Genomic DNA, 27351 nt, shown 5'->3' on the forward strand with positions numbered 1-27351 from the left:
TTCCTTCCAAATCTTGCAATTGTGTAAATAAGTCTAAAAATTCTGAAACTCAAGAAAATATTTTTTTCTGATTTTTATGCAAGTTTGCTGTTTTTCAGTTGAAATATCCATGTTTGGTGGTAGTGGTTGTTGTTGTTAATATAACTTCAAAAGTCAAGGTGACACTTTATGTTGGTTTTTTGCCAAGTACATCTTAGCCCTATGGGTAATGAGTCCTGGTGTTTTGCTGAGTACTGAGGGAGATGCTAGTTTTACCGTCTGCCTTAAGTTACTGTGTGGCACCTTGTACTTGTCTAAGGGAGAAACAGGGAATGCAAGTCACCATTCACTTGGAAAAACACATACACTTCTAGAAGAATTTAAGATACAGCTGCACCTAGCAGAAACTTCAAAACTATCTAGATGTCCAGCTGCTACTCTCTGCTTCCTCAGTCTCTTTTGCTGTTTCTGCCAGAAAAAGTATGAGACAAGTGACTCATGATCTCTTTGGAGGAAAGAGAAGAAAAAGAAGAAAGAGAAGAAAAAAATTCTTCACTATACTTTTGCAGAGTCAAGCGAAGGCATTGACAGTGCGGTCTTAGTCAGCAAATGCCATAAAACAAAGACTTGCTTTTGCAGCTCATATGTATGTTAATTTACTTTTACAAAAGTACTGGACTACACATCTGCAAACTGTAGTCTCATCACAGGCAAATTAAATTGCAACAATTACACTATACAGCTCAAAGCAGAGATGTTTCAATTCACACTGCATTATTTATTTGTTTACCAGCTAGCAAGTAGCAGACAACTTGCAGATTCTGAGAACGCATTCATATCTTGCTAATTGAACCTGATTCCTGTTGTTACTATTCAATAAAACTGGAAATAAACTTGAGATAGTTTAGATCCCACTTTTCTCAATACTGTACACAATAACATTTTGACTCTGTAGCAAGCTAGGAACTAGTTAAGAGGTAGGCTACTGGGCCTTAAAAATAAAATTAGTTTTATTTCCAAGGCAGCAGACCATTTGCTAGTATTTCATCATATTCTATTAGTATACTCATTTCCAACTTATTAAAGTGAAGAACTTGTACAAAATACTAATTTTTTGTTTCCCCCAACCCATACTGATAATGACACTTTTTCTTCAGGTATCAGCCTATCTGTGCCAGCATTTGGATGTGGCAGTAGTTAAAAATCCAAAACATTTAAAATAACAGTTCATGGAGTGTTTTTAACAGTGAAATTAATCTTTACATCTCCAGACTTCCCTTTTTAACCTCCGACTGTTCTCCTCCTCCTCTGTGGTGGTGGCAATGGCTTGGTGATGAAGGCTGCCCTGTGCTAGGTGGGTGTGCTGTGCAAGGCAAAGACCAGAGCAGCAGGTGAAGGCTTGTCACAACAAGGCAGCTAGGATGGGCCTTGTCTGTAGGGCAGTGAACTGGACAGGAGGGTTTGAGGAAAGTACCATGAGATGCTGCTACCTGGGTGCTGCAGTTCGTGGTGAGGGGTTGGGAGAATGAAGAGCAGAAGTAGTGTATACAAGGAAGCATGGTGGAGTATATTGACAGTGGCCACAGAGAAATACAATGCATAGAGGCGAATTCTACACAGCAACGCAGTGCTCTGTGTGTAGCAGTGGGTGTAGTAACCCTGAGCAACCCTGGCCATGAAGGCTGGCTAAGCAGTGTAGGGGAGAGCACTGGGGGCTGCTGCGTGGCATGGGAGCAAAGGAGAGTGTTGTGGGTGCTGGCAGTGGGAAAGAGGACAGCGAAGCTCTGGTTTAATGTGCAGCCAGACTAAGGTATCCACAAGTTCTATTTGCTCCCTGCCCTGTCCCAGGAAAGGGCAATTAAAGGTTTTGGATGCAGCTAGGGACTGCAACATGAGTGTATAATGGATGATCAGTGAATAACATAGGCCACAGGCATGACCTTGTCCTCAGTAGTGGCAAACTGTGACCCGGCAAAAAAGTATTTGCTGTAAACACTAAACTCTTTCCTAAACACAGCATCCCTCAGCAGCAGCAGGCAGGGATAAAGTCTAGATGTCATTTGTGCAGTCAGGCCTCTATTCTGGCTTCTGAGTAAGAAGTACTCGCTAATGAGGTGGAAACTAACATTATCCACCTAAAACTGGACCAACAGGACAAGAAAACACTACTGGCTTAAAAGAATGGGCAGAATGGCTTTTATTTGAGTAGAAGAGCTATTTTCTTGTCACAGTCCAGGTGAATCCCAGTTTATTTACACTGGGGTGAAATTAAAAACTTCAGAGCAGACAAGCAGATGCACTGATGTGTGCTTTAACTTCCTCAGCTGGATGACTGAGTTTTGGGAGTTTTTTAGTCTTCAAAATGTTGGTTTTCCAAATATGCCTGCATTGCTCATTATCATTGATGTCATCTTTATTTCAGTGTTGTACTGATTTTCCAGTGTTTATTGTGTCTTGTTTTAAATTAGTTCGCAAGGTCATTGGGGGAAGGTCTGTGTGTTCTTATGTGTGCTTTAGCCACTAAGCACCCAAACATTGTGCTTGGGCTTTTTGATACTACTACGAAGTATCTCCTAACGAAGAGTAACTATGATTAATGCATAGAGTTGTACAGAGAGCTATCGTCACACCCCGTGTCAGCCATCATAAAATCCTGCAAAAGCTGTATGAGTGCAGGAAAATGTTGAAAGCCTCTCGATGGCTCCGTTTGCTAAGGGGGAAGCAAGGTGTAGGGGAAAACAGGGGCCTGACAGCCTTGCTTCCTGGAGAGCTGGTGGAGGGGTCCCAGCCCCGCCAAGCTGGGCCGGGGGGTGGGTGATGCCAAGTCGGCGAGCTGAGAAGCAGGGATGCCCGTGTGTCCTGGGACAGGAGCACTGGGTTTAGGTGTCGAGGTGCACGTTTCTCTCTGCCCCTCCGGTGGAGGCCTGGGGAGTGCCTGGCCTCCCCCAAGGCCTGTGCTCCCTCACAGCCCATGGGCCGACGGGGCTGAAAGTGCCAACAGCACCTCTTACACACGCACCTGTACATGCACACACATGCACGCCTGTACACACACAGACACACACACAGCTGCAGCCAGACACCCCTCACGGCAGCCACCCCTCACCTCCTGATGCCACCAGACCCTCTCCAGGTGCCATCTTCCCTTCTCCTTCTCCCTCTGGCCCCACCGCTGAGCCTCCAGGACCAGCACCATGGTGGTAGCCATGCCTCCAGCCACAGGTGGGAAGGAAGGAGCCGCCACCAGGTGCCCTCCCAAGCCCATGGCCCCTCAGCAGCACGTGGCCCTGGCAGGCAGCCATTTGGTGACAGCCCAGTGCAGGGCACGCAGAGCCTCCAGACGCCAGTGCTGGGGCAGGTGGTGCCAGGGCTCAGCTTTGCCCGCCTGTCCCTGATCCACCAGTCGGAGTCATGGGAGCATTATACCAAATGGCTGGGTTTTTTCTCGCTCTGAGGTTTACTGGCATCGCTGTCACCAGCAGGGAACTGGGCAACAGCACTGCTGCAGGCTGGTCTTGAGTGGACAAGGTAGCACCATGCTCTGTCCACCCCAGCACTCGGCTGTGTGAGTGCAGCCCAGGCCACCGCCATTGGTGTCTCCCACCTCTGCTACTCATTTTCAACACTAAAGAGGACATATGTGCCTTTATTATTCTCCCTGTTGTGTTTTCTTCGTGTGCCTGACGAGCTCCTGTGGGGAAGTGACCTGTTAGAGATCCCTTGAGCTGCCTGCTCAAAGCCTCCCAAGGCAGCAGCACATCGAACTCCACCATTGTTCGTTGTTGCCAGATAATTACTTAGTTTTATTATCTGATGCATGAGATGCCAAAATGGAGTTGGTTTGCAGTCTGGCCCTTTCTGAGTCTGTTATTGAGGATCCTGAAGGGACAGCCACCCATGACTGGCAAGGTTGCCAAGGGTTTGTACATAGAATCACAGAATGGTTTGGGTGGGGAGGGACCTTAAAGATCATCTAGTTCCACCCCTTCTGCCATGGGCAGGGACACCTTCCACTAGGCCAGGTTGCTCAAAACCCCATCCAGCCTGGTCCTTTGCTTTTAGTGTGGTGCAGAAGGAGGATTTTAGTGTGTCTCTGTTTTACAGGGGAGAAATACCAGTAGTTAGTCAATAACTGTTCACTCCTAGCAGACACCAGTCCCGCCATGAGGGGAAGCAGGGGCTGATCCTCGTTGTGTGACACCCCCTGCAGTAACCCAAGGGCTGCCTGGCTCAGCACCAGTATGGAGCAGCTTGGGGCTTGGATTTGCAGCTAAGTGCTGCTCAGGTATGGCCGCTTCACAAATCACTTCCAGCTAGCTGGCCAACTCCCCAGCTGGAGCCTCCTGCCAGCGAGACCTGTGCTGTCTTTGCCACAGAGTTCTCCCTGTGTGGCAGGGCTGTGTGCAGCCCCTAGTATGTGCATGAACAAAAGCTACAGTAATATAATTAATTAATATCAGCCACTGGTGGGAAAGGCCTTATCTAGAAAAGGTAGTGGTACCTTTCCTAGCTATTTCCCTACAAGTAGATATATCTTTTTTAAAAAAAAAATATGTATATATTTTAATACAGTGGGTTGCATGTCATAATGTTACACGGTTTTGTTGTATAGCTTCTCTATTGGCCATTTAACCCAGAATATGCATCAAACCATTAAATCACTAAATGTTTTTCTGTTGTAAAAGTAGTGGGTTTGTATTTCTAAGTGCTCTTTAAAATGCAACAGCAGGATCTCTTTTTTTTTTTTTTTTTTTTGGTGGGGGGCGTGGGGTGGGGTTTTTTTGGACAATTTGAAGGCTAAAGAGCATTTACCTCCCACAAAGCAGAAATATTCAAGGGAAACATTGTATATATTGTTACCCTACATTTTCCCTTTCTTTCATCAGTGCTTTACTAAGTAGGACTATGCAGCCAAAACGAAACTAGGTGATAGAGGAATGTTTCTGCATAAACCAACAGTGCCCATGTTCAGTACATGCGTACTGTACCTTTACAACACTTATCAAACAAGAGCCTCAGAGCACTTGGCAGAATTCTAATCAAAGGCAAGGAGCTGTCAAAGAAAGTGTAAGCCAAATCATAGCAATTTAAATTACATGTGCAATTAACATTTGGGGCCTTGTTTTTCCATCTCAATCTCTTGACGACCAGGCAGCCCTGTCAGTTGTTAGCTTTACCCCACAATTCAGCAGAACACAACAAACGCTTTAAATTTGATTCTTTGAGCTCCCCCCTAAAGACTGCTTTACTGGATTTGCCTATGTTTTCATAAACTTGATATGCTTCAAAGGCTTGCTTTGGCCTTACAACTCTTTCTGGCTGACTAGACTGAGTTCTGGGACTCCTGGGAAGCCAGAAATAACGGATTTTTTTTCTTCTTGGAACTTTTGTGGGAATGTCAGAACTGCTGAAGCTCCAGAGCAGGTCTCAGATAATTCTGGCAAATTCTCAATGTGATAACTACAATACAATATTGTACTGGAAAGGAAAACCTGATAAAAAAATAGTAATAACTTTTTTTATCTCATGATGCACACGATTTACCAAGGGACTAAAGTAACATAAAAATATTAATTGGATACATTTATGATCAAAGAATAAAGCAATATGGATAAAGCAAGACAGACATCAGCTGGTTTCACTATAGGCTTAAATCGCTGAAAATTGTTTCCCTATACAGGCAATAAATTTTTGTTTTTCTAACTACCCTGTAAAATGCAAAAATGGGACCTCTTCTTGCAAAAGTTGAAAGGCTATTGCTTTTAATTGTCATTTGCACTAGTTAAAATTAAAAGTGCAAATTTCTATGCACTGAAACATGCATGCACACACTGTGCTCTGTGCATTGTCTATTTTATGTCCAGCCTCTGGATATTGTCAGATAAAAGAAGAACATTTTTATTTTGTGAAGGAAGTGCTCTTAAAAAGCAGCAAAGCACACCAGACAAGGGAAAAATAGTAAGTTAATCTGCCGTAAAGCAGGACATGAAAATGTGTTTCTCCTCATATCTGCAGAAGTTAGTGAAGCAAACCTTTTTGCTTCAAGTAATGAAAATTCAAGAGCCAATCCCCTTGTTCCCCCCATGATGTGACTGGTTTAGGAACAGAAAATTTTCCACAATAACAAGACAGTTCTTTCCAGTAATTTTTAGTTTTTTAGTTATCCTTTTTTTTTTTTTCCTCTGAAAAAGGAAGTCTAAAAATGCACATTTCATAAAATGAAGGCAGTGAGACCTTTGTCATCCCTGGACCCCAGAATATGGGCACTAATAAAATGTTTTGAAAGACTGGTGCTGGATTCATGGTAAAGGCAACATGTGTAGACCTATCCTACACAACAGCACTATCTGGCATCTGTCCCTCCGTAGAAATGGGAAATAATTATCATAGAGAAACAACATTACTTTTGCCTCCAGAAGTGTTTATGTTGTCAAAGGCATCCCGGCTTTAGCAGGCAGTGGTGGAGAGTGGGAGGGTGCTGGAAAGACTGACGGACAGAACGGACAGCAGCAGTGAGGTGCTGTGTGCTTGTAAACTTACAGGCTGGCAACTGAAGTAATGTGGAGCTGCCTTTCAGGGAAGCTCAGAACAGAGTAGGATAGCTGGGAGCTGGAGAGAAATCTGAAGCTGGGTGATAGGGTGCTGCACTAAGCAAAAAAGGTAGCATGGCTGGGGGATAACAGGTATATTCCAGTCAGAGTACAGCAAAGAAATGAGTGATAGCAGCTCCGGCAAGGGTACATGTGTCTCTGGTGTAGGACGTCTCTCTGAATGGTGCAGAGTTCACTGAACTCGAGTCCTTTATGCCTGCTCAGCTTGTTGTTGAGCATACTGTGTCTTTCACCCCATCATGTAAGGCCTTGGTCCTGCTGCTCGCTGAAATGCAGAGTGTTGCTCCCACTGAAGTCAACAGGGTGAATCACAGGAGTGAAGCGATGTAGCTGTGGAAGCCTTTGTGGTGTGGGCAAGGAGCACGCCAGCCCATGGCATACTGGGCAGGCAGCTGCTGAGCAGCATGGTGTGTATGCAAAGCAGCTTCCCCAGGTTTTACTGACAACTGAAGCTGCTGCAAGGCCTCTGGACTGCTGCCAGATGCCTTATGTCCTGGGTCGCATGCTGAAATCTGTGCCATGAAGCGGTCGTGTGTGCGCTTTAGTCTTGCTGATGTCAAAGGGTATTAAACACGTCTTCAAAGTTCAGCATGTGCTCCAGCAGTCCTGTGTGTAGGAGGCACACGGCCATTGTGCTGTCCTGCTGCAGGGAGGTGCGTTTCTAGCTCACAACAGCTTTTGAGACCGTAGCAATCAAGTCAGAGGTTCACAATACTTGCTGCTGCATTTTAGCTGTATTCGGAAGGGAGCACATTCCATCTGAATGTGTGTTCAGTTTTGCACCTCTGAGCAGCAACTGCCCGAAAGCTCCCAAATTTTCAAAGAGTTACATGGGGATTTATCCAGCCAAATCCCATTATAATCAATGGGAGCTGGGTGAATAATTACACTGCAGCTCTTTGTAAATAACAGGGAAGGTTGCCAGTTATTGATGATTATGATGCTGACTTTTTGTAGATATAGGTCCACGTGTCTATTGGGAACTGCACTTAGACCACCACATTATTCCACATATTGGTATAGTTTCCGTGTTTACTGTGCATATCACTTCAAAGAACCGAGGTTGATGACTTCTGGTCCACTGTGTTAGCAGTCCGTCTTCTCTCCATCTCCTGTTGTTTCCTTTCACAATCTGAGTGAAAAAAAATGGTGGTGTAAAGAGAGCTCCAACAAAGAGGTCTGTTGAGCCTGTAATGCTCCTCTGAAAGAAGGCTGTCTCGGGGATGAATGGGGCAGCCTCAGCCTAGCAGTAGCGAGGAAATAGATGACTTGGCATCGGACAGTAGCAGGCAGCAGGGTGCATATGCCGAGTGTAGTGTCAAATAATGGTTAAGCTAGTCAGTTGAAGGGCTAAATGAGAGTACATTGTCTAACCCTGTAACCGTAACTAAATTGTAACCTGAAAAGAGTTTATAAACATCTGGCTGCTAGCCCAACTCTAAAGCTTAATAGCTAAATCTGAGGTGCAGATTTTTTTAAGGCTGCAAATCATTACTTGGAAGTATTACTGTCTTAAGCAGATTAATTGCATTTCAGGATTGTAGAGTGTATTAAAATGTGGTTTGAGCATCTCTGCTCAGTTTTCCCATTAAATTAGTTTTCACAAGATCAACATTTATGACTGACACTATTCCATTTGCAAATCGACACTCATTTGGAAACTCATTTTGGTTTCATGACATCTTGCTGCTGATTTTATAGTTCTGCTCAGTATTTCATAGAGAATTCTAGTCTGGTGGTACACCTTAACTTCACTGATTACTATATTCATGTCTTCACCCAGATGCTCATCTTTTTAAGCTTGAATGGAGTAAATGACACATCTGTGTCTTAATTTCTCACAAATTTAGCAGTGCAGGAGCACATTTCCCTGTATGGTCCTATTTTATTTTAATGTTGCTGTTCGGTGACAATGGAAAGCATATACTGGTTAGACTAATAAGCATGTGACCTCCTCTGCAGACTAGCTTTTCAATCTTTTTATAGCTCCCATTATTAATAGGACACATCTATGTGCTCCACATTTGTGTTGCAAATACTTAAAATAGTTGGAATAATTTTCTAATTACTTAAACAATACACTGTAGCAGCACCAGTTGGAATTCCTGTAGGCTACAAGCTTGCTAATTGTTTCCTTTAGTAAACCTAATTTATAGGGCTGTGCAAAGAGTTGCTGGGTTTAAAGCATTTTGGCAGCTGAACTGAAAAAAATATGTTATGAACTGAATGGAAACTTCATTTCTTTAGAATTGTCAGCACAGCAACAAGGATTGATTTGGGGTTATAGAAACTTTTTTTAACACCTGGAAAACTGTTTCATTTGGTTTTCAGGTATGTTTAATAAAAGCAAAGGATTGGATCATAAACATGAGAGGGAAGTAGTCCCAGCTCTCCTGTTTTATCTACTGGTTGAGTGAGTAGGGCAATTTACCTGGGATGTTAACAACTTAAATTCAAGACTCCCAACTGCTTCAAGCTTTTAGTAAAGGTTCACCTAACACTCAGATGAAAGCCTTAACACTGGAAATGAAGTATTCTGGAATGGAGCTCTGTTTCTTTCCTAGGTTGCCTAGACTAAAACTTAACCCCAACAGATCAAGCAAGCAAAATCAGGACTCGTGGGTCAGGTTTCTTGCATTGAGTCTTCTCTGTTTACAAGTCTGACGTGAGGCCATGACACACATCTACAGGGGCAAGAGAGAGGCTGAGGATCAGAGGTGGGCTCTGACCTCTCTACTTCATGTTCTCCCACTGCTGTGCAAAGTGAGTAACCTAGTCATCAGGCCATAAGCTTATTTTCTCCATCTAATTTATTATATAATTTTATACAATTTGGAAAAGTTCGGTAGCAAAAGTCGAGAGTGAAACACCCAGCATACTCCCCATTCAAATGTGTAGCTACCAAACTCTCTGATTACTGGTTGAGTTCTTGATCCGAACTGGGGCATGGAGCACAGAGGGGATGAAAGGACAGATTTAAAGCTGGCTCTTCCACAGCCTAGACAAGTGTTTACCATCTTATCTCACCTATCTATTTGAGTGTGCATAAGTGAGTACAGATACTGCCAGTGATTGTGCAAGTCTGCTACCCAAAATGGAATATTTAATTTCAGAAATGTCCACTTCCAACCTTGGAAACGAAAAAGAAACAGCACTAGGTGAATTTCCCCAATTTACTTGAGTCATCCAAACCAATAAACCATTTAATGAAAAAAAAGTTCAGCCAGCTGCACTTGGTTAAAGGAACCTCTCATAGTGTGAAAATTGACATAGACCTTGGGTTTTCCAGTTATCTGAAATTGCTATCAATACTGTAACTTTTATAACACTTTTTGGAGAGGCTCTTGCTCTGGAAAAATCTCAGCGCAATATCGTACATTTGGGGAAACGTGTTGAAAAAGAACTTGCAAAAGACTTTCTATTTTTTTGTTGGTTTCTAGTGTTTTTACTGGATCTGGAGTAAAAACAGCCACTAACAAGGTCTTACATTTCAGTCTTTCTGAAGACTGCATTTTTTCATAGTCCTCAGGTTTTTTTCCCGTTCTTTAACATACATATATTTTATTGACTCAATTAAGAACATTTGGGGCTTTTTCTCACCTCTATTTTTTTTAGGACCAAATAAGATTTACTCAAAGACACATCTGCTGTGTCTTTGTTGCTTTACTCTGAATGCCTCCAGAGGAAAGTAAAATACAAAAAGAAGGTGCTTTGTCAGGTGCAGACTTAAGTGTATGCAAACTTTGGTCATTCAGGTTCTCAGGGTTGAGTCTAGCAAATCTAACTCTTCCTAAAGATGAGTATTTTCTTCTCCCCACCCCCTGCTTTCTTTCCCATCTGCAACCTCCCTGCTAGCTGTAGCATTTGTACCATAACACTGAGAATGAGCATGAAATGCCAAACTAACAATTCTCTTCTGGAGTTAAGCAGATGATTTGAGGACTATGCAAGCCCCTGCCCCAAACTGGGGGTTTGCTGTGACCTGTTGTATCCCTGTTTCTAAAGACAAACTTGAAGAACCAGCCCTCCTCTGCCTTCCCAGGGATCTGCACTCTTATCTCTAGTTGTTGTTCACTAACACTTTTACCTGTCAAAACCCTTTCCGCTGCCCTAGCAATAAGCATCCAGGCTCTTTTCCAGCTGACATAAGCTTCCTGCCACCTCCCGATGAGAAGTGCTTCCAACATTTCCAGCTGCCAGACTTTCAGCATCTGCTCTACATGTCACCAGGCTGACTTCGCTGAACCTCAGGCAGCTTTTCACTCAGCCGGTTGCCTGATGCTATACAGTGAGAATGACTTCATCCCGACCACAGTCATTTGTCCACCTCTTTATGTGCTGAAACACTAGACAATCAAGGTTGTTGTTTTTCCTTCCAGATAGCTTCTGCTATTGCATTTATATACAAGTACATGTATTATGCAGACGTAGTCAGATGTTGTATTAATAATATTTTAGAGCAGTAGCTTCAACAGGGCTCCATTAAAATAAATCAAAATGCTTCTCTTCTAATTGGAGTTTGAGCAGGAGTTGTTGGTGTCCTTATTTATACATAGCATGACATTTAGAAAATAAATACTCTTACTGTTAAGAGTCAGGCTCTTCAAAAGTAGTCAATACTGGGTTTACTCTGCTTCTTCTATTAATGTATATGGAATTTTACAGCTGATTTTCCTAGGACCAGCTCTAGGCCATCATTTCACACTTCATAAAGTCTACCTAGAATGTGTGTTGGTACCAAATTCCCTGGCAAATCTTGTCCCTCCTTTTTTTTTTTTTTTTTAAAGCTCTGTTTCTGCACTGTCCTTTCAGTAATGTGTCAGAAATGAAATACATCAGCCAGATGAGAATCTCCCACTGAAGCAGATTATGCCATTACAGTATTCACCAGCACCTTCTTCTTATCTCTTTTTCGAGTGCTGCTGTGTGTAAAGTTTTCCACAAGCTCTTCTAGATCCTTTTTCTGCTTCAGAGGATCAAGATAGAATGAGTGTGGGAGACAGGCAAGCAGGAGGAGACCCCAGCTGGCACATACAGCAAGCCTGGGTCTCGGGTGCTCAGCCTTACCAAGATTACCATAAAGCTGCAAAGGTGTATTTTTCATCTCCAAGATAGAAGTGTGCTGAGCCCTGCCCTGCAGATGGTCATTAGCTGCCATCTGAAGGGATCCAGCCTGCTGCTCTCCTGCCCTGTGGGGGCTCAAAGGGCTGGAGCAGCACCCCAGCCCTTGCTCCGCTCCTAGCCTGCTGTGATGGGTAGGTCCCTGGGGAATCCTTCCATGTGCTGCAGGTACAGACTATAGCAAGACAAAGTCGATACTGCAAGTTCACCAACTGCCCTTGGTGCTGGGTAAGCCACAGCAGCAAATTGAGACACAGCCTGCTGTAACATATTGGGTTTTTTGCAAATATCTTGGCTGAGGGCTTATTTTTAGGATGCTTTTTGTGTGACCTACCAGCCACCAGCGTCACCCTTGCATCAGATTGTGCAGCCATAGGACTAGGTGGATCTTCTGCTCAGCTGCTGAACTCATCACATACCACTCATCATATTTAGTTATTTTCATTCAGTGCTCATTTGGGGTTGAATAAAAGCTGAACAGACGTACTGCCTGCCTTGTGTGACTGAGGGATGTGGTGGGAGCACACAATTGATGGGGGTGCAGAAAATGGAGCAACTCACATTTAGATACAATATGTTACATACAATACAATATGCCCACATTAAATGTGGTTATTGCTAGGTGAACGTCACCCTAAGCTAGGTTGTGGGACTCTACTGGCATAGGAGATGTGCTATATTGTAATCCATGTTCTAGATGTCTCCAAGTGATCCTTTAGAGTTTCATATGGGAGAAAATGCAGTGTCTCTTCCATTTTGGGATATCATTAAATAAGAGACCTTTTATGAATTAATTATGAACTATATTGCTGACATTTATATTACTCCTTGCTATGGGCTAGCTATTTGCAGCAGCTGCAAGGCAAGTCTTAACAGTTAATGCAGTTTCCTGCTTTAGTGTGCTCTAGAAAGCAGTATTTCATACAAATCTTTTCTTGTTCATCTGCTTAATATAGCAGTACAAATTTGAGAAGGATGCTAACCTTTCTAGCAAGATTTCTAAAATTTAGTTCTGGATGGAGGGATGGATTTCCATGCAGTGTTTTCTTATGAAGGCAGAGCCAGCTTTAGAATTCCAGAAGTATCTTATAAATGTATAAAGTCCGTTTCTGTGGGGAAGCACTTTGGTTCTCCCAGTAAGTCTCATATTCTGTCCGATGATGAACCGAAAGGGTTGAGGCAATTTTAACATTTCACGTGTGAGACAAATTATGATACTACTACTTGCTAATGTTTTCAAAAGTCTAGATCCCATTTCCAAAATCCCTGGGTGCCAAATACATTAAATTCTCTAAGGATATATGTGTTGCAGCCAAATTTTTAAGTGTATGTGGGTACCTTGAGCAACAGATAAGCATCTGTAAGCATCTAACAGGATTTTAAACATGCCTTCTTATATTGTTTCTGACAAAATTATTTTTTTCCCTTTTGTTGTATGTTACTTAAAAATCAACACCTAAAAATATTTTGGAAATTGAGCTTATACTTAGTTTCATAGACTCTTTTGAAAATACACGCTCTGTTTAAATATCCACATTGTGTGAAAAAACCCCACCATTCATATCATGGGATGATTGCAGTGCTACAGATCACAGAATGTGAGAGTACTGAAAATTTTTCCCATATTGAAGGATCCAGCATCTGAAGGAAATAGGCTGTGTGAGGCGATAAGATTAGCTTAAAAATAATTTTCTTTCCTTGTTGAAAACAAACTATTAAACCTCCTAAATCTTAAATTACAGTGTATTTTCTTGTCTTGCCTAATTATTTGGGGGTGGGGTGGGGGGAGTTGCTCTGGTTTCTGAAACTCTACCTCTCAAAATTCTTTTGCTTTACCTATTACAATTAAGCTATTGTTTTGCTTAGGAAAGTGGCCTGACTTAATTCAGGTTTGTGCCTCAGAGTAAACTGAAATGATTAATAGCTCTGTGTGTGCCTAATAACGTGAGCCCTGCAGCCACTAAAGCACCTGCCTCAGTGTGTAACCAGCCAGGGTTCACTATTGTGCATGGCTGGAGATTCACATAACAAAAGAGGCAATTAGACAACGTAAGGGATTCGAAGCAAGCTAACAATGCAGGGAAATTGCCAGGGAAAGATTAGTTATCTCTTGCCTGATAAAAGCAGGTATCAATGGAAAACTCTTCAATTGTCTTTCCACAGTGGTTCCATATGGAAAGTTTCATGTCTAATGAAGACTTCCAGGGTTAAGCTCTGAAAGCAAAGATCTGGAAAGTTGAAAGTGTGCTTAATTTAGCATTTCTGCTACCCTTTCAGATCACTCCTAAATTTATGAGTTGATGCTAGTTCTGGCTGTGCCTCTAAAGGCAACCTGTTGTGTCCAAACAGAAAATTCTCTGTGATTTTAGCATCACCTTTGTGGACTGAAAATTACTCCAAAAGGATGACCTGCAGCATCTGGGTTTTGAAAGGGCTGATTTAATAACATTGCCTTATCATGGGTCTTAGAAGGTATGTATGCTTTTGCTTGGGTCTGTTCTGTAAGATACTGAGCATACCTCCTAACTTGTGTTGCTTTTTCTGGCCAGCCAGCTTCTCCGTGTGTGCCGTAATTGGTTTTGAAGTTTGCTCTATCAGCTGCTTCGCGGTGTGACTGTCTGCATTGGTTGGTGATTTTGATCAGTCGTGAGAGCGATGGGCTGGCTGGCTGATTGCTGAGGTGTTCCTCCTGGCTGGGTGACAGGCTTGCTGGCTGACCTCGGCCAACTGGCTTTAACTCCAGCGGGGGATAGCGGCTAATATTTTCCAAGGCATCTAGGTGATTTAGGAGTCCACGGCTCACCCTGAAGAGGGTTGATGCATTTGGAAAATGTTACCCTATTTAACTTACCCTAAAGGGGTATAGCATGGGCTAATTTATGTTTGTAAGACAGTCTGGGGTCTCGGATCCCTGTGATGTGAATATCTTGCACTCTCCTCTTTGTACAGAGGCAAACAAGATCCATTCCTGTGGTTGTTTCATCAGACAGCTGGACTGTACTGAATCTACATCTGCTGATAAGAAAGCAACTTCTGGATAAATCATACAGACATTTCTCTGAAGCCTAGAAATAAGAACTTCTGGCTCCAATAACAAAAGCCTGGGCTGCCCAACCTAAGGAAGGCTACCTACTGCTGTGGTAGCAATCAATCCATCACCCTTGCTCTGGCATTGCCAGCTGTGGGCACATCACTAGGGCTCACAGGGCTGGCAGGTTTGGCAAGGATGGCAGCAGGCTGCAGAAGCAGCAAAAAAAGGAGCTGCCCTGCCAGCTGCACGGGGGTCACTTGTGCCCCAGCAGGCACCTAGGAGATGATGAGGCAGTCCATTCTTGAGCCATGGTGCTTGAGATCTTGGCTGACGCCCTCGATGGCTGAAGAGAGGTAGTGAGACATCTGGGAGGAGGTTGAGAGAGGCGCACCGTGGCCCCAGTGGGGAACACAGGGTTATAACAATGGGGCTGAGATGGGTGGGAGATGTAGCCATGCAAGGGAAGATGTGCTTTATCTGTGTGTTCTTCATGCTTGCTATGTTCTTTAAAATCTTTATGCTCTCCTGCTGCAGAATAGGAATAGTGGCCATGCCCGAGGCGACCAGCATGGGTCTGCGGTGCTCCTTGTGGCATCTAACAACCCTCCTGTCCTCATAGAAAATCATTAATTAAATTTAAATGCCTCTTGCTGAATTTCCCGCATGGGTCCTTTTTATGTCTTAAGCTGGTCATTAGGATTTTTGTGGCTTGTGTGTAGTTATACTGCATGAGTCCTTTAATAAACCATACTGAGGGAGAAAGTGTCTGTATGAGAGGGGCAAGAGAGAGGCTGAGTGGCTTCTCTGCGGGTGTCTGAAGTGAATGAGAAGTGAGGGAGAAAAGAAAGGATTAAGAAGTAATTAAAGAATGATAAATAAGGAAGAAAGGAAAAGACTGTGAGGAATATTGTTGACGGGTTTTAAATTTGAATTTGGGCAGTCATTTTTTTTACACACTCTGGGGGAAGAAGAAGCTGGAGGGAGCCTTGGTTGCTGTTATGCTTTCAAATTATAATCTAAGTGCTGCCTTGATTGCACACCGTTCTGATTGCTGTGGCCTAGTGATTAGAGCATAAAACTTGGAGACAAAAAATATGCTGCTTTTCATGACTGTAAAGGACTTGCTGGGTGGTTTTGAATGAGTTATTTCACTTCACTGTGCCTCATTTTCCTGATCTGCAAAATAGGGATATTAATGCCTATTTTTGTGAAGGCAGTCTGAGAAGCTTAAATGGAAACTTCTGTATAAATGTCAAGTATCATTATTATTGTTCTTAAACTAATCCATTGTAGTCAACTGCTTTTATAGCTTTTATGAAAGCAAATACAATGGGAGCTACATAATTGGCTGCCTAACAATGTTGTTTTAATTAGAAGAAGACAAAAAGTGTCTGAAAAATGCAACAGTGGGTTGCTTTTTTTCATCAATTGCAAAAAAAATAAATAATCTACTAGAACTGAACCATACCATACCAGGTAATAAAGTTACTCTGAAGTATATGTGACACAATGATCAGAAGTAACAGGCTCTGGTAATTTTTTGTTACATGTTTTGTTCACTGTTTGCCTGGCACAGTGGAAGATTTTCAGGGGTAAAAATGTGAAAAATTTTTGCATTGACTCCTTTGCCAGCATCTGAGAGATGAAGCTTCTTCAGGCTGTGACCTTAAAATCCTAATTTGCAGTTGAATAGTTTGTAATATCTGGTTTATACACCTTTGGAAACAGATAGTATAAAAAAGAGTAACACTCCCTCTCCTTGGTGAGGTGAATATGACCCATCTTTTGGTATGATACTGTTAGAACAAGGTAATGGAACTAAATGGGGAAAATGTGAGTCCCATTACACTTCACATTTGCCTAAATCCTGCTTATCTGAAAGGTAATTCTGCCTGTGCCAATTCACCCTGAGGGTGGGAGTCCCAGGGATTCAGCCCAGGGCCACATGCAGAAGGCTTTATCAGTAGGGGTATGCTGTATGGCAGGATGCTCTTAATCCAGGATGCTGATTATACTAGTAAAATTGAATGTTTGCCAGTCTAGTTTATTCTTCTTCTCCTGAATTTGTCCTGACAGGAACAGGATTTTACTGGTGTAATGTGTTTATTTTGTGATGGAGGAAGGGGAATGTTCTGGGGGTTTTTTAAGACAGAGCAATGTTGGTCATAGGTAATATGTCTTCATACATTTAAGTAATTTAGCAAAAATCTGTTATTTAGTCTTGGCCTTAACATGACCCCAGAGTGAGTAACTTGTGACCTGTCTGTCCTCATCAACATCAGTACTGCTGCCTTCTAGGACAGCCCAATTAAGATAATTTTATGGTTGCTGTAGGAGGACTTTGTATCTGTGAGGCGGGCCAAGTAGAGCAGCCCTGGCTGTTCATATTCAGTCCCAAGAGACCGCACTGCAATGACTGCCTCTTCAAAGGGCTTTCCTCTGCCCGGCAGCACAAGCCCATTTTCCGCAGGCTCATCTTCAGCCTGCTCCTCTTGATCCGTGAACTTGTTCCCTCTAAACCCAAGGCTGTTCAGCAACAAGTATTACATTATATGCTGAGCCAGATGGGTAGAGCAATGAGACATCTGAATGCTGATAGCTCTGTAAGGTGATGGACAGAGAGTGCTGGTATTAAAATAATTACACCGTGGAATGGAAAGACTCAAATCTGTTTCCTGGTAAGCCAGGTCCATTTAGAAGAAAAGTTTTAATTACATTTCAGTAATGTATTTGCCTTTAAATAAAGACACTGATTTAAAAACTGTTAAGAGCCATTTTGGAATAGGGCTTTTTGTTTGGTGGTTTGTTGCTTTTAAAAAAAAATGTTATGCTTTTGAGGACATTTGTGAGGACTGCTCTTGTCTTGCTTGGTCAGAGTCCTACTGTTGGTTGTGCCAGGTGTAGTGAGAGCATTAAGACTGTGGGAGAGGGCAAACGATTCATTTTTCTAAAACAAATGTAACATGTTGGATCTTAAAATTTTCTTTTTTCATCCTGATGGTGAAAAAAAATACACTAAATATATGAAAATAGTATGGTTTTTTACTTCAAAGAAAAGTTTAGTGTTGGATTTGTATTCTGTCTGTGAATGGTTAACATAAAGCATTGTCCCTGGGAATACTGGACATAGCTCATCCTCTCGGTGAAGCTAAGAGGATTGTTTTATGTGTGACAACACTGGGAAGCAAGACTATTTTTCAGGGTAAGCACAGTAAAATTCTAGCAGGTAATGCTCTTAATCAGAAAAGATTTCTAAGAAAAGTGTTAAAAAACATTCCTCTACTTACACTATTAGGTAGATTTTATTTTCTTCCTCAGAATAGTTGAGTGTACATACACACAAAACATGCGTGCCTCTATTATTCTGAACTGCTAGTTGCAAATGAGATTGTTCTGCCTACTCTTGCACTCCTTGATATGCCTTTTTCAAGTGTAAGAAATAGATAGATTTGATTTTTAAGCAGGTGGTCTCACTGCAATTGCACATCAGCAAAGAGCAGACTCTTCTGAGATGAGATGAAAATGCAGGTGGCTGAACAAAGGAGCCACAGAAAACTCTTCACCCCGAAGAGCTCAACTGACACATTAAAGTGAGTTGACTGAACCTCAGTCCCATGTCTTGTCGGTTCTCATTGGGGAAATGAGGTCCACTATGTTTTTTCTGATTGCAGCACTAGGTGCTTCCTTCTGCTTCTCTATGGGCCACTTAGGGTGGAAGGCCAAATTCTGCTTTGCTGTGACAAAGCCCAGTTGGACAATTTTCTCCCAGTTCTCCCAAAACAGATTAAAAGTGAACACAGACCAAGACAATGGGTAAACTATGATGTAAAGTTTATATACAAGAATATAACATTTATCTGGAGTATTTACAAGGTTAATTAAAGCAATATTTTACAACTCTTTCAGGTTAACCACTAGGTATATTACAGTTAGGCTACAGATGGTTTAATTTGCAAAAGAGTTAAAAAAAAAAAAAAAAAGTTGCATCCAGGCCAACCAGCTCCAAAACTTGTTAATTTTTTCTGAGAGAGAAGGGCTCAGACTTGTGGAAAATAAAATGTGAGAATGGTTAATATACTCATACTGGTGCCTATGTATCACATGCAAGAGTCATAACATGACCTTTATAGCGTTAATATAAATGGCAAGCCATTTCACCTCAGTGAAAGAGTCGTACCCACTGTGACAGGCCAGTTGCACACATGGCTGTCTTCCTCTGCATCTCCTACTTTTGCACAACAAACATGCACGTATACAGAGAAGCAGCAATATAAATGAACCAGCATTACCAAAATGAAGAGGGGAAAAACCTCAGACCAAAGTCACATTTGCAACCATTAAAAAAAACCCAAGCTTTAAGCGAGATACTTTAATACTTCCCAAAAATAGTCATGATTTTTTTTTTTATTACATTTTAACCTATGTACAAAAATGGAGAGGTCCTTCCCCTCTCAGACAGCAGTCACCATGTCTGATGACCGTGGCATCTCGAGGCTCAGAGGGGCCAAAGCAAGAAGGTGTGGGAGGCCCAGAGAGCTCAGCACAGAGGCAGCTGCTGGAGGCAGCCAGAGCCAAAGCCACTAACACTGCAGTTTGCGGATGCTGCGGGAGAACCGCTTGAAAGCCCTCTGCCCTTTCTGCCACCGCTTCAGCGAGGTGATCACCAGTTCCCCAGCTTGCTTCTGCCCCATCACCAAGTAGGGGACGTTGATGTCGTTCATCTCATCGCAGGTACACTGGAGGCCACCTTTGAGCCAGAGCACGATCTTCCTCAGATCTCTTTCTGTCAGCCCATTCAGCTTGTAGATGGTTTTGCTCTTTGTTTCAGGGGTGATCTTGGTATCTCCATTGATATAGGCAATCTCCTTCACTTTTATCTTCAAGGCTAATAGAGCAAGGGGAGGGGGAAGTGGGGAGAGGGAGAGAGATTGAGAGGTTTTTTCCCATTAGTGCACATAAAGAGGACCTGGGGAGGGAGGTGCTCTATTGCTAATTAAACTGTCAGGGCTGACAGAAGAGGCAGCAGGTGGCTCCATTTCTAAAGCCACAAAGGGCACGCAAGTCATTTCAGTTTGAATCAACCTTAGGGCTGAGGGGTTTTTGGGCTTCTTTTCTCCTCTCCCCCCCCCCCCCCCCCCCCGCCTTCTCTTTTTCCTTTCTTTCTAAATTAATATTTTCTCTAGCTTTTGTCCTGTTTGCAAACAGAGAGAGGGCAGGTTTGCTATGTTAAGCAGAGCTCCGTTTTTTGCTGGGAGAGGACAGTCTTCCTGAAACTAGAGTTTGAAGGGGAGTGGGGAGGCGAGTACCTAGACCTAATCTGAAACCTGATCTCTGCTGCGGCTGAAAACTTCTAAACTTAATTTATTAGGCTGGAGAGGATTTTAGGCAAACCTGTAAGGAAATGATGTTTCACATGCATTGTTTTTTTGAAAGAATAGATCCCATGGAGGGCAAATTGGTCCAACAGCTGCATTCGATTTGGTAAAAATAACCAGAAGGGGGATACAGGGCTCTGTAAGATCTGTGGGGCATGTTTAGCTTTAGGAGGATTTATCTGAGTGCAATTTGCCAGGCCAAAGCTATTGCTTGTTTTAGCAATTATGTCCCACAGTCATGGTTTCAGGTTTTGGATGGTTTGTTGGTTTTTGGTTTGGTTTCTTTTTTTAAGAAAGACTTTTGAATTGTTGTAGATATTTATACCACAAATCTGTTTCCAGGTATAAACACTGACCTATTATAAAAGGATTCCCCTCCTTATTCCCTTTTCCTCTTGAAATGCTAATGAGTGGATAATGTGCCGTTCAGTTGCCTGTGTCGAAGGGGCTTTCTTGTCCTCTTCTAACCCCAGATCTTCCCATTAAGTTTATATCCCCAATTGTCTGTGCATTACCTTCTCTGTCAAATGATATATAGAGCTTCATTCTTAATCTGCAGAGAGAGTCTTTCTTACGATACGTGAGATTGGTCATGCAGCTCTTTCTCATACGTCTAAATGAAGCTTTGCTCTACTTCTCCCCAGGCAATAGTCTGGATGAGATTACCCCCTCCCACCCCCCCATTTTACTTTCTATTCGGCTCGCCAGCAACATCCACATAAAAGAACACTACTTCAAAACACCAAACAGAAAAGGACTATAAAAATGGCTACTTTTTATTCCGAGATGAAATTTTGTGTTTCATGACCCAACGGTCAGATGGGTCCATCTGCAGATAAGACAAAGCCCTGCCTTTATTCAGGCACATCTCTCACTGACTCCGCTGGGGGTTATACCTGATCCTCAACTCTCAAGTTTCAGCCGAGGGCAGCTCTGCTTCCACTTACCAAAGTCATTTTTGCAGAGGTTTTCCACGATGTCATTATCGTCTTCATTCTTGTTTTTGCAGGCATCGCAGACCTTGGGTGCTGGAAATGCAAGGGACAGTCCCCGTCAGGCTCGGGGAGAAAGGAACAGCAGGTGGCGTCGGGAACCCTTCGGGAAACGATCCCTCGATCCCTCCATCCCAGACCCTGCGCCTCCCCGTCCCCCCTCCCCCCGGCCGGGCGCTGCCCCGTCCCTCTGACGCGCCTTACCTTGCTGCAGAGGGGCACGGTGTGCTTTGATCCTACGGTCACACCTCAACCAAACGGGTTTGTGGTTGTTGGTTGGTTTGTTGTTGTTGTTGTGTTTTTTTTTTTTACGAGGGAAAGAGTAAAAAAGGGAGGACGCACGGCACAGCCCGCCCCAGCTCCGCGCTTCAGCGGTGATCCCTGCCGAGGAGGTGGTCCCGCTGGGAGCCGAGCGACTCGAGTCCGGGGGCCCGGCCCTTTTCCTCGGGGACGGAGGCGGGCAAAGGCTGCGGGGTGCGGGCCGGTGCCTCTTCCCCGACGGTGCCTGCGGTTTCCCCGGTCCCCTCGGGAAAGCTTCCCTGAGCCTGACCTGCGTCCCCCTCCCCGGTCCGTCTCCCCCCAGTCCCGGAGCGGCGGGGCGTGCTGCAGCGGGAGGGGGGCGCCTGGGCTCCCCCCGCGGAATGCCGGGGAGGAACCCTGCCTGTCGGGGCGGCTCATGGCGGGGCGATGCTGCCGGCCCGGGGCGGCCCCCTCTTACCTTCTCTGGTGACGGGGAGGATGTGGTCGCTGCTGGCCAGAGGGATGCAGAGGTCGTTGTCCTTGGGGAAGCGGCTGCAGTCCAGCATGTCAGGCCAGGGGAAGCCGAAGGCTGACATCACCGGGGCGCAGCTCTCCTTCACCTCCTCGCAGAGTGAGTGGCAGGGCTGGATGATCTCGTCCAGGTCGTCGATGCAGACGGGGGCGAAGAGGGAGCAGAGGAACTTCCTGGTGTCGGGGTGGCACTGCTTCTGCACCAGCGGGATCCAGGTGGAGGCCTGCTCCAGCACCTCCTGCACCGTCTCATGCCCCAGCAGGTTGGGCAGCCGCATGCTCTGGTACTCGATGCCTCGGCACAGCAGCATCGGGGCGGGGATGGGCTTGCAGTTGGAGCGCTTGTAGGAGAAGTCGGGCTCCCCGAAGGGGAAGAGCCCGGCGGCCGAGCCCATGCACTGGGACGCCAGCAGGAGCAGGGCGCAGAGTCGGCGCTGCATTTTGGGGAGGGGGGGCTGCCGAAAGACTTGGGGGGCCGGGGTGGCGGGGCGGGCGGCGCGCCGCTGCCCTCAGCCGCAGGCAGCGTCCCCCAGCCCGGGCTTCTGCCTGCCAGACGGGGATGGAGGGTCTGAGCGAGATGCGGGGGCAAACGGGAGTTTTCTGGATTTTTTTGTATGCAAATGGCAGGGGGAGCGGGGGCTGGGAGGAGCCTGGTGACAGCCATCCAGAAAGGATTGGTCACTACTTTCTCGGTCTGCTTTTGCTCAGGGGGATTGTCTTTTGGCAGGAAATCCTTGCAAGAAACGTTACCGTGCGAGCACGGGGAAGGGGGGAACGATCCCCGCGAACAAAGAGCCACGGAAGCCCGAGGAGCCCCCGGGCCGGGGGTGGCGGGGGGTGGCCTTTGCCGCTGGCACGGCCGCTGGCGGCGGGACCCCCGGCTCCCCACGTGCGGTGCTTTCGCTGCCAGCGGGTCCTGATGTGGCCGAGCCGGTTCCCCAAGCCGGGAGCGAGGCTGCCCGCTCCCGCAGCCCCCGGGGGGTGTCTGGCACCTCCGCCCTCTCCCCGCGGTGCCGGCAGGGCTCGGCCCGGCGCTGGAGCGGCAGGCAGCGGCGGGGGGCTGCCGGCTCTCCCGGCCCCGCTCCGGCTCGGCAGCGCCCAGCCACCGGGGGCTGCGCTGGGGGCCCTGCTCCTCCCCTGGCTCTGCCCTGCCCGGAGCTGGGGGCTGCGGTGGACCCCGGCCCTACAGCCCCTCGATGGCCCGCGGCCGCCAAACGGGTTTTTCGCCGGGTGGGAGCATCCAAGGGCTTTTGAAATCCCATCACCCGGCACGTTCTTCTGAGGCTAAAAGTGTGGGCCTGGCTCTGCGCAGCGCAGGCACGTCCCTTCCCCTTCGCTCCTGTCTTCACCGAGAAACTCCCTTAAAGAATTATGTTGGTGTTGATTTACCACAAAGGGGAAGACAACAGGCAAGGCACTGGGATCACAACACAGCTTCAGTGCAGTTTGGGTATCTCTTGGATTTTTAGTAATATTATTTATGGGATTATTATTGAAAAGAGTAGGCCTGTGTAGTATCATTATGTGGTAAACCACATTAATTAATCAGCTACTGAATATATCTCCTTATAGAGATGTTTTATGGGAAGCCAGCCTTAGCCATGATGACTTCTAAACCGCAGGATCCCTGTATGTCCATTTTCCAGACTGGGCTTCCCAGAGGCCTGAGTCGCTGCTTGTGGCACAGGAAAGAGATGGGGACCTGCAGCATTCCCACTGGGAAGGTGGGTGGCTGCAGTGCTGCCCCAGGCCAGCTGTTGTGACGCACTGAAGCCAGTGCCAGCTTGTTGAAGGTTTCAAGGCAGAGGGCATGCTGATGGATGAAATCTCCCTATGGACCAGCTTCTCTCTTAAAGTTGTTTCATACCTGGAAAAGAAATGTCCTGAATGTCAAGTATCACTTGTGGAAGGGCTTAAAAGTAGTTTGTTTCTTACAGCTCCACATATTCTTGCCATTTATTACCTGTGTTCAACTCATCCCTTTAAACAATAAATCTGTCAGCTCTTCGCCTCAGTCAGCTTCCATGGCACCGAGCCCCACTGATGACTTCTGGTGCCCATTTCAAGCCTGTTTTGCCAAGTCCTGAGGATTGCCAGAGGCTGTAGCTGTTTGCCACTTGCAGGAGATGTCCCTTCCAGCTCCTGGTGCTGGTCCCACCAGCCTTTGTCCCCAAACTCCTCTTCAGTGGAAGGAGAGCTGCCAGCACCTTTGCTCTTAGCCTGAACGGCCAGGCTATTCACCAGGTCTTTGTAAAATGGGCAAGTTTGTGGTTTGTTTTTCCTCTCTCTTTTTTTTTTTTTTCACGGCTACTCAGTTTTTGGAGTCATTGACATCCCTTCAGGTTGATCTCAGCATGATGAGAAGACAACTTGACTACTCCACAAATTCCTGGTAGCCCCATACACTGCTTTCCACAGATCCAGCCAGCTGGGCTGTGTGGAAGCGAGAACCCAAATCTGAACAGACTCTGTTTAGACTAGAAATCATAACAATTTTCTGTGGTGGAGGATGAGACATTTCTGACAGAAATCTGCTCTTTTCTTTTTCACCAGAACTGTTTGCTTGTTTGTTTCCATCCCACAGGAAGCAAGGAGGAAAAACACATTGTTTTTCCTAGACTAAGCTTTGATTTGCAACGAGGCTTTATGAGACCTAACTATTTCCATTTTTAATCACCCTTGGCGAACTCATTCACTGTAAATTTGAAACGGTCTGAGATCATGTAAACAAAACCAGCCCAAGCCTGCAGACCTGAGCGATCATGACTGCCCTCGCTCGGGTCCCTCGCAGGGGAAGGCGCTGGAGCACGAGGCTCCCATGGGAGCTCCTTGCTGGTGTGTGGCGTTCCCGGCCCAGGGACCCCAGCGCTCTCCGCAGCCGCTGTGGGAACCCCAGTGCTCTCCAAAGTCGCTGTGGGAACCCCAGTGCTCTCCAGAGTCGCTGTGGGAACCCCAGTGCTCTCCGCAGGGCCCGTGGGCCATCGCAAGCTGGCTGCAAGCTGCAGGGACCAGCCATAGCAGCCAGAAAACCTGTGGCGTTCCCAGGGCCCAGATAATTTTCATGCTAAACACTCAAAGCCTAGCAAAGCCCAACCGTGAAGAGAAGCTTTGGGTGTCCGTGCGGTCCTGTTCGAGGGGTGGTGGTGGGGGAGGAGGAGACACCCGTGCGGGCCGCCGCGGTGCGGGGTGGCTGCTGAGGGCAGGGAGGCCTGGTCTGACCCGGCCCTCCCGGGCAGGCCCGCTCGCCGCCACGGCCTGTTGGGGGGGTCGGGGCTGGCGCTGCCGGGCGGGTCTGGACAGCCCCTGGGGAGCGGGGCTGCGCGGGGCCGGGGGGGCACCGCACGGCCGGGGAGCGATCCCGGGGGGGGTAAGGAGGGGGGGGGGTGGGTAGGTCCGTGGGTGTGGGTGTGCCCCGCTCCACGGGCTCAGGCCAATAAACGGCCCCTGTTTCACGCTTAATTGGGAATGAAACTAATGAGCTCTTTGCGGCCGCTGCCTGGTGCCGCCCCTCCGCACCCCGGAGCGGGTGACCCCCCCCGCCCCCTCAGGCGTGGGCGCGGCTGCCCGCCGGGGGCCCACAGCCGCCGGGCCGGGCCGGGCCGGGCCGGGCCGCAGCCAGGTAAGGGCGCTGGGAGCCCCGGGCAGGGGGGCCGGGGGTGGCGCACCCTCCCGGGTAGCGCCCTGGGGGCCAAGCAGGACGGCACTCTCGGAATACAGTGCTGCTGTGAGGTTTGTCTGGTTTGAAAGAGAGGGTAGGCTTCTGAGCGCCTGTAAATTCATCAAGTGGCACGGACAGTTAAGCTGCTTTAAACCGCTGGAAGCAGCATAAGCGTTTAAGCCACCTTAGATGCTTAAAGCAATATAAGCTGTTAAAACACCTTTAATCCTTCAGTGCTTCAATCACTTTAGCACTTGGGAGTTAAGTGGGAGAGTGAGCTGCCTGGAAAAAAAGACCCAACCCCAAGTCGTGTCGTCCCCCCCCCCCAAAAAAAAAAACCCAAACCAAAAAACCAACAACCACCAAAAAAACTCCCCAAAAAAACAACCACCAAAAAAAACCCCCAACAAAAAACCCACAACAAAAATCAAACCCCAAACCCACAACAAAATAAAAAAACCCAACACCTCCCCCAAATGTTTCCAGGTGGGTGATGGTGGTAATGAATGAACTGTGGGGAGAATGACTCAAGCCCTTGGTGCTTGCAGGGAGTGAAGAGTAGCACTGGGTTCTAAAGCATGTGCCTGGCCAGTGCCATTGCATTTAAACTGTGGTGCTCCTTCCTCTTGCTCTCAACCCTTGGCGTGAACTCAGATCTTCTCTATGCCAGCCCTGGCCAGCCCTGGAAGCTGAGAAGTGGGGAAGGGAAAATATATTGACACTTGCCTGTCTGCTGAAGAGCGGCCAAGATTTGCTTCAACACAGGTAATTATAAATACTATCATTTTGTTCATCTGCCTGTTGCTTATTTTTCCAAATCCACTACCTTGTGATCCCTTAGTCCTTTACCTGGCTATGTACTGTATATGGGGGCCTCTGTGCGCTACCCCCTCCCCGACCCTGCTTTGCTGACGTGGTGCGTTTGAGGTGAAAGCTGCCATCACGGATGGCTCCCGCAGCCTCAGCCCCGTATTCCTTGCTCACTGACCTGCAGGCAGCATTGCCCTTTTCGGTTGCAGAGTCAACTGTGGCTGGAGGGGACCTCAGGAGACCATCTAGTCCAACCCACGCCCCGAGTTCAGAGATTAGCTAGGTGGCTGGCAGCCTTACCCAGCTGAGCCCTCACTGGGGTTCCTTGGGGCCTGGGTCTCTTGATTCAAGGCTGTGTTGCAGCCTTGCTTCCCTTCCTCAAGGAAACTGTGAGCTGGCAGCCCCCAGGTTGGTTTGCCACCGTGGGTTATTAGCCCCGCTGAGAGCAGTGATGTGCAGAAGAAGGCACACGCCTGTGATGGGCAGCCAAGCCTTACGTGGTGCAAAGCACCTACCCACCCTTCCCCAGCAGCTGGGTGCTGCTTTCACCCCTGAATGGTGCCCAGCCTCACTGGCCACTCGCTTGTGGGAGTAGCCAGGCCAAGCAGGTCAGGGAGGTACTCACCTCAGGGGCTAAGTATAAACTTGGGGCTTGAGGAATGAAAAGGCTGCGGCTTTTTAGGTCATTCTCTTCAGCCCATAAAATGACAGTGGAAAGGACAAAACTGGCTTTTTCCCCATGGTGAAAAAATCTGATGAAAATGTCTGCTTACCTTTGAAAAGGGGCTCTGGCATCACGCTACCAAAATATTACTGCTATTTGAATCTTGCAATTGCATTTGATAGGAAAAAATCAGGATTGCACAGGTCTTGGTGGGGGGCAGCTCAGCAACAGATCCCTCTTGACGCTGTTCTGGTGGCTGAGAAGGTGGAATTTAATATTTTCCAGATCTGGGACTGGGCAAAGATCTTGTTTTCTGTTACCACAACATTTCAAAGCTCC

The 27351-nt window shown here is 46.3% G+C and overlaps 1 protein-coding gene and 1 long non-coding RNA gene across 3 annotated transcripts in view; one reads left to right on the plus strand and one right to left on the minus strand.

Moving 5' to 3' along the window:
* LOC129783804 (uncharacterized) overlaps window positions 1–23894 on the plus strand; it is a 34349-nt gene extending 10455 nt beyond the window's left edge. For both annotated transcript variants that reach the window (XR_008745713.1, XR_008745712.1), the window contains 2 exons: window positions 21127–21370; window positions 23453–23894. This is a non-coding gene — a long non-coding RNA (uncharacterized LOC129783804). The remainder of the gene's footprint in view (window positions 1–21126; window positions 21371–23452) is intronic.
* SFRP2 (secreted frizzled related protein 2) lies at window positions 18553–22592 on the minus strand. The gene is made up of 3 exons (XM_005232497.3): window positions 21828–22592; window positions 21065–21145; window positions 18553–19627 (listed from the first exon to the last, which is right to left on the minus strand). Exons 1-3 carry the CDS (start codon window positions 22318–22320, stop codon window positions 19323–19325), a joined length of 879 nt encoding a protein of 292 aa, XP_005232554.2. The 5' UTR covers window positions 22321–22592; the 3' UTR covers window positions 18553–19322.
* Window positions 23895–27351: the final 3457 nt, after the last annotated feature.

Source organism: Falco peregrinus, chromosome 2, assembly GCF_023634155.1.
Source record: "Falco peregrinus isolate bFalPer1 chromosome 2, bFalPer1.pri, whole genome shotgun sequence".
NCBI classification, from domain to species: domain Eukaryota; kingdom Metazoa; phylum Chordata; class Aves; order Falconiformes; family Falconidae; genus Falco; species Falco peregrinus.

Bases quoted from the DNA above. Each gene is read 5' to 3' on its own strand.
- SFRP2 (XM_005232497.3), bottom strand. From the start codon at position 22,320: ATGCAGCGCCGACTCTGCGCCCTGCTCCTGCTGGCGTCCCAGTGCATG. The intron at 21,146-21,827 runs GTAAGAGGGGGC...TTGCATTTCCAG, and splicing joins CCTCCCCGTCACCAGAGAAG to CACCCAAGGTCTGCGATGCC. The intron at 19,628-21,064 runs GTAAGTGGAAGC...TTGCTCTATTAG, and splicing joins CCTCTGCAAAAATGACTTTG to CCTTGAAGATAAAAGTGAAG.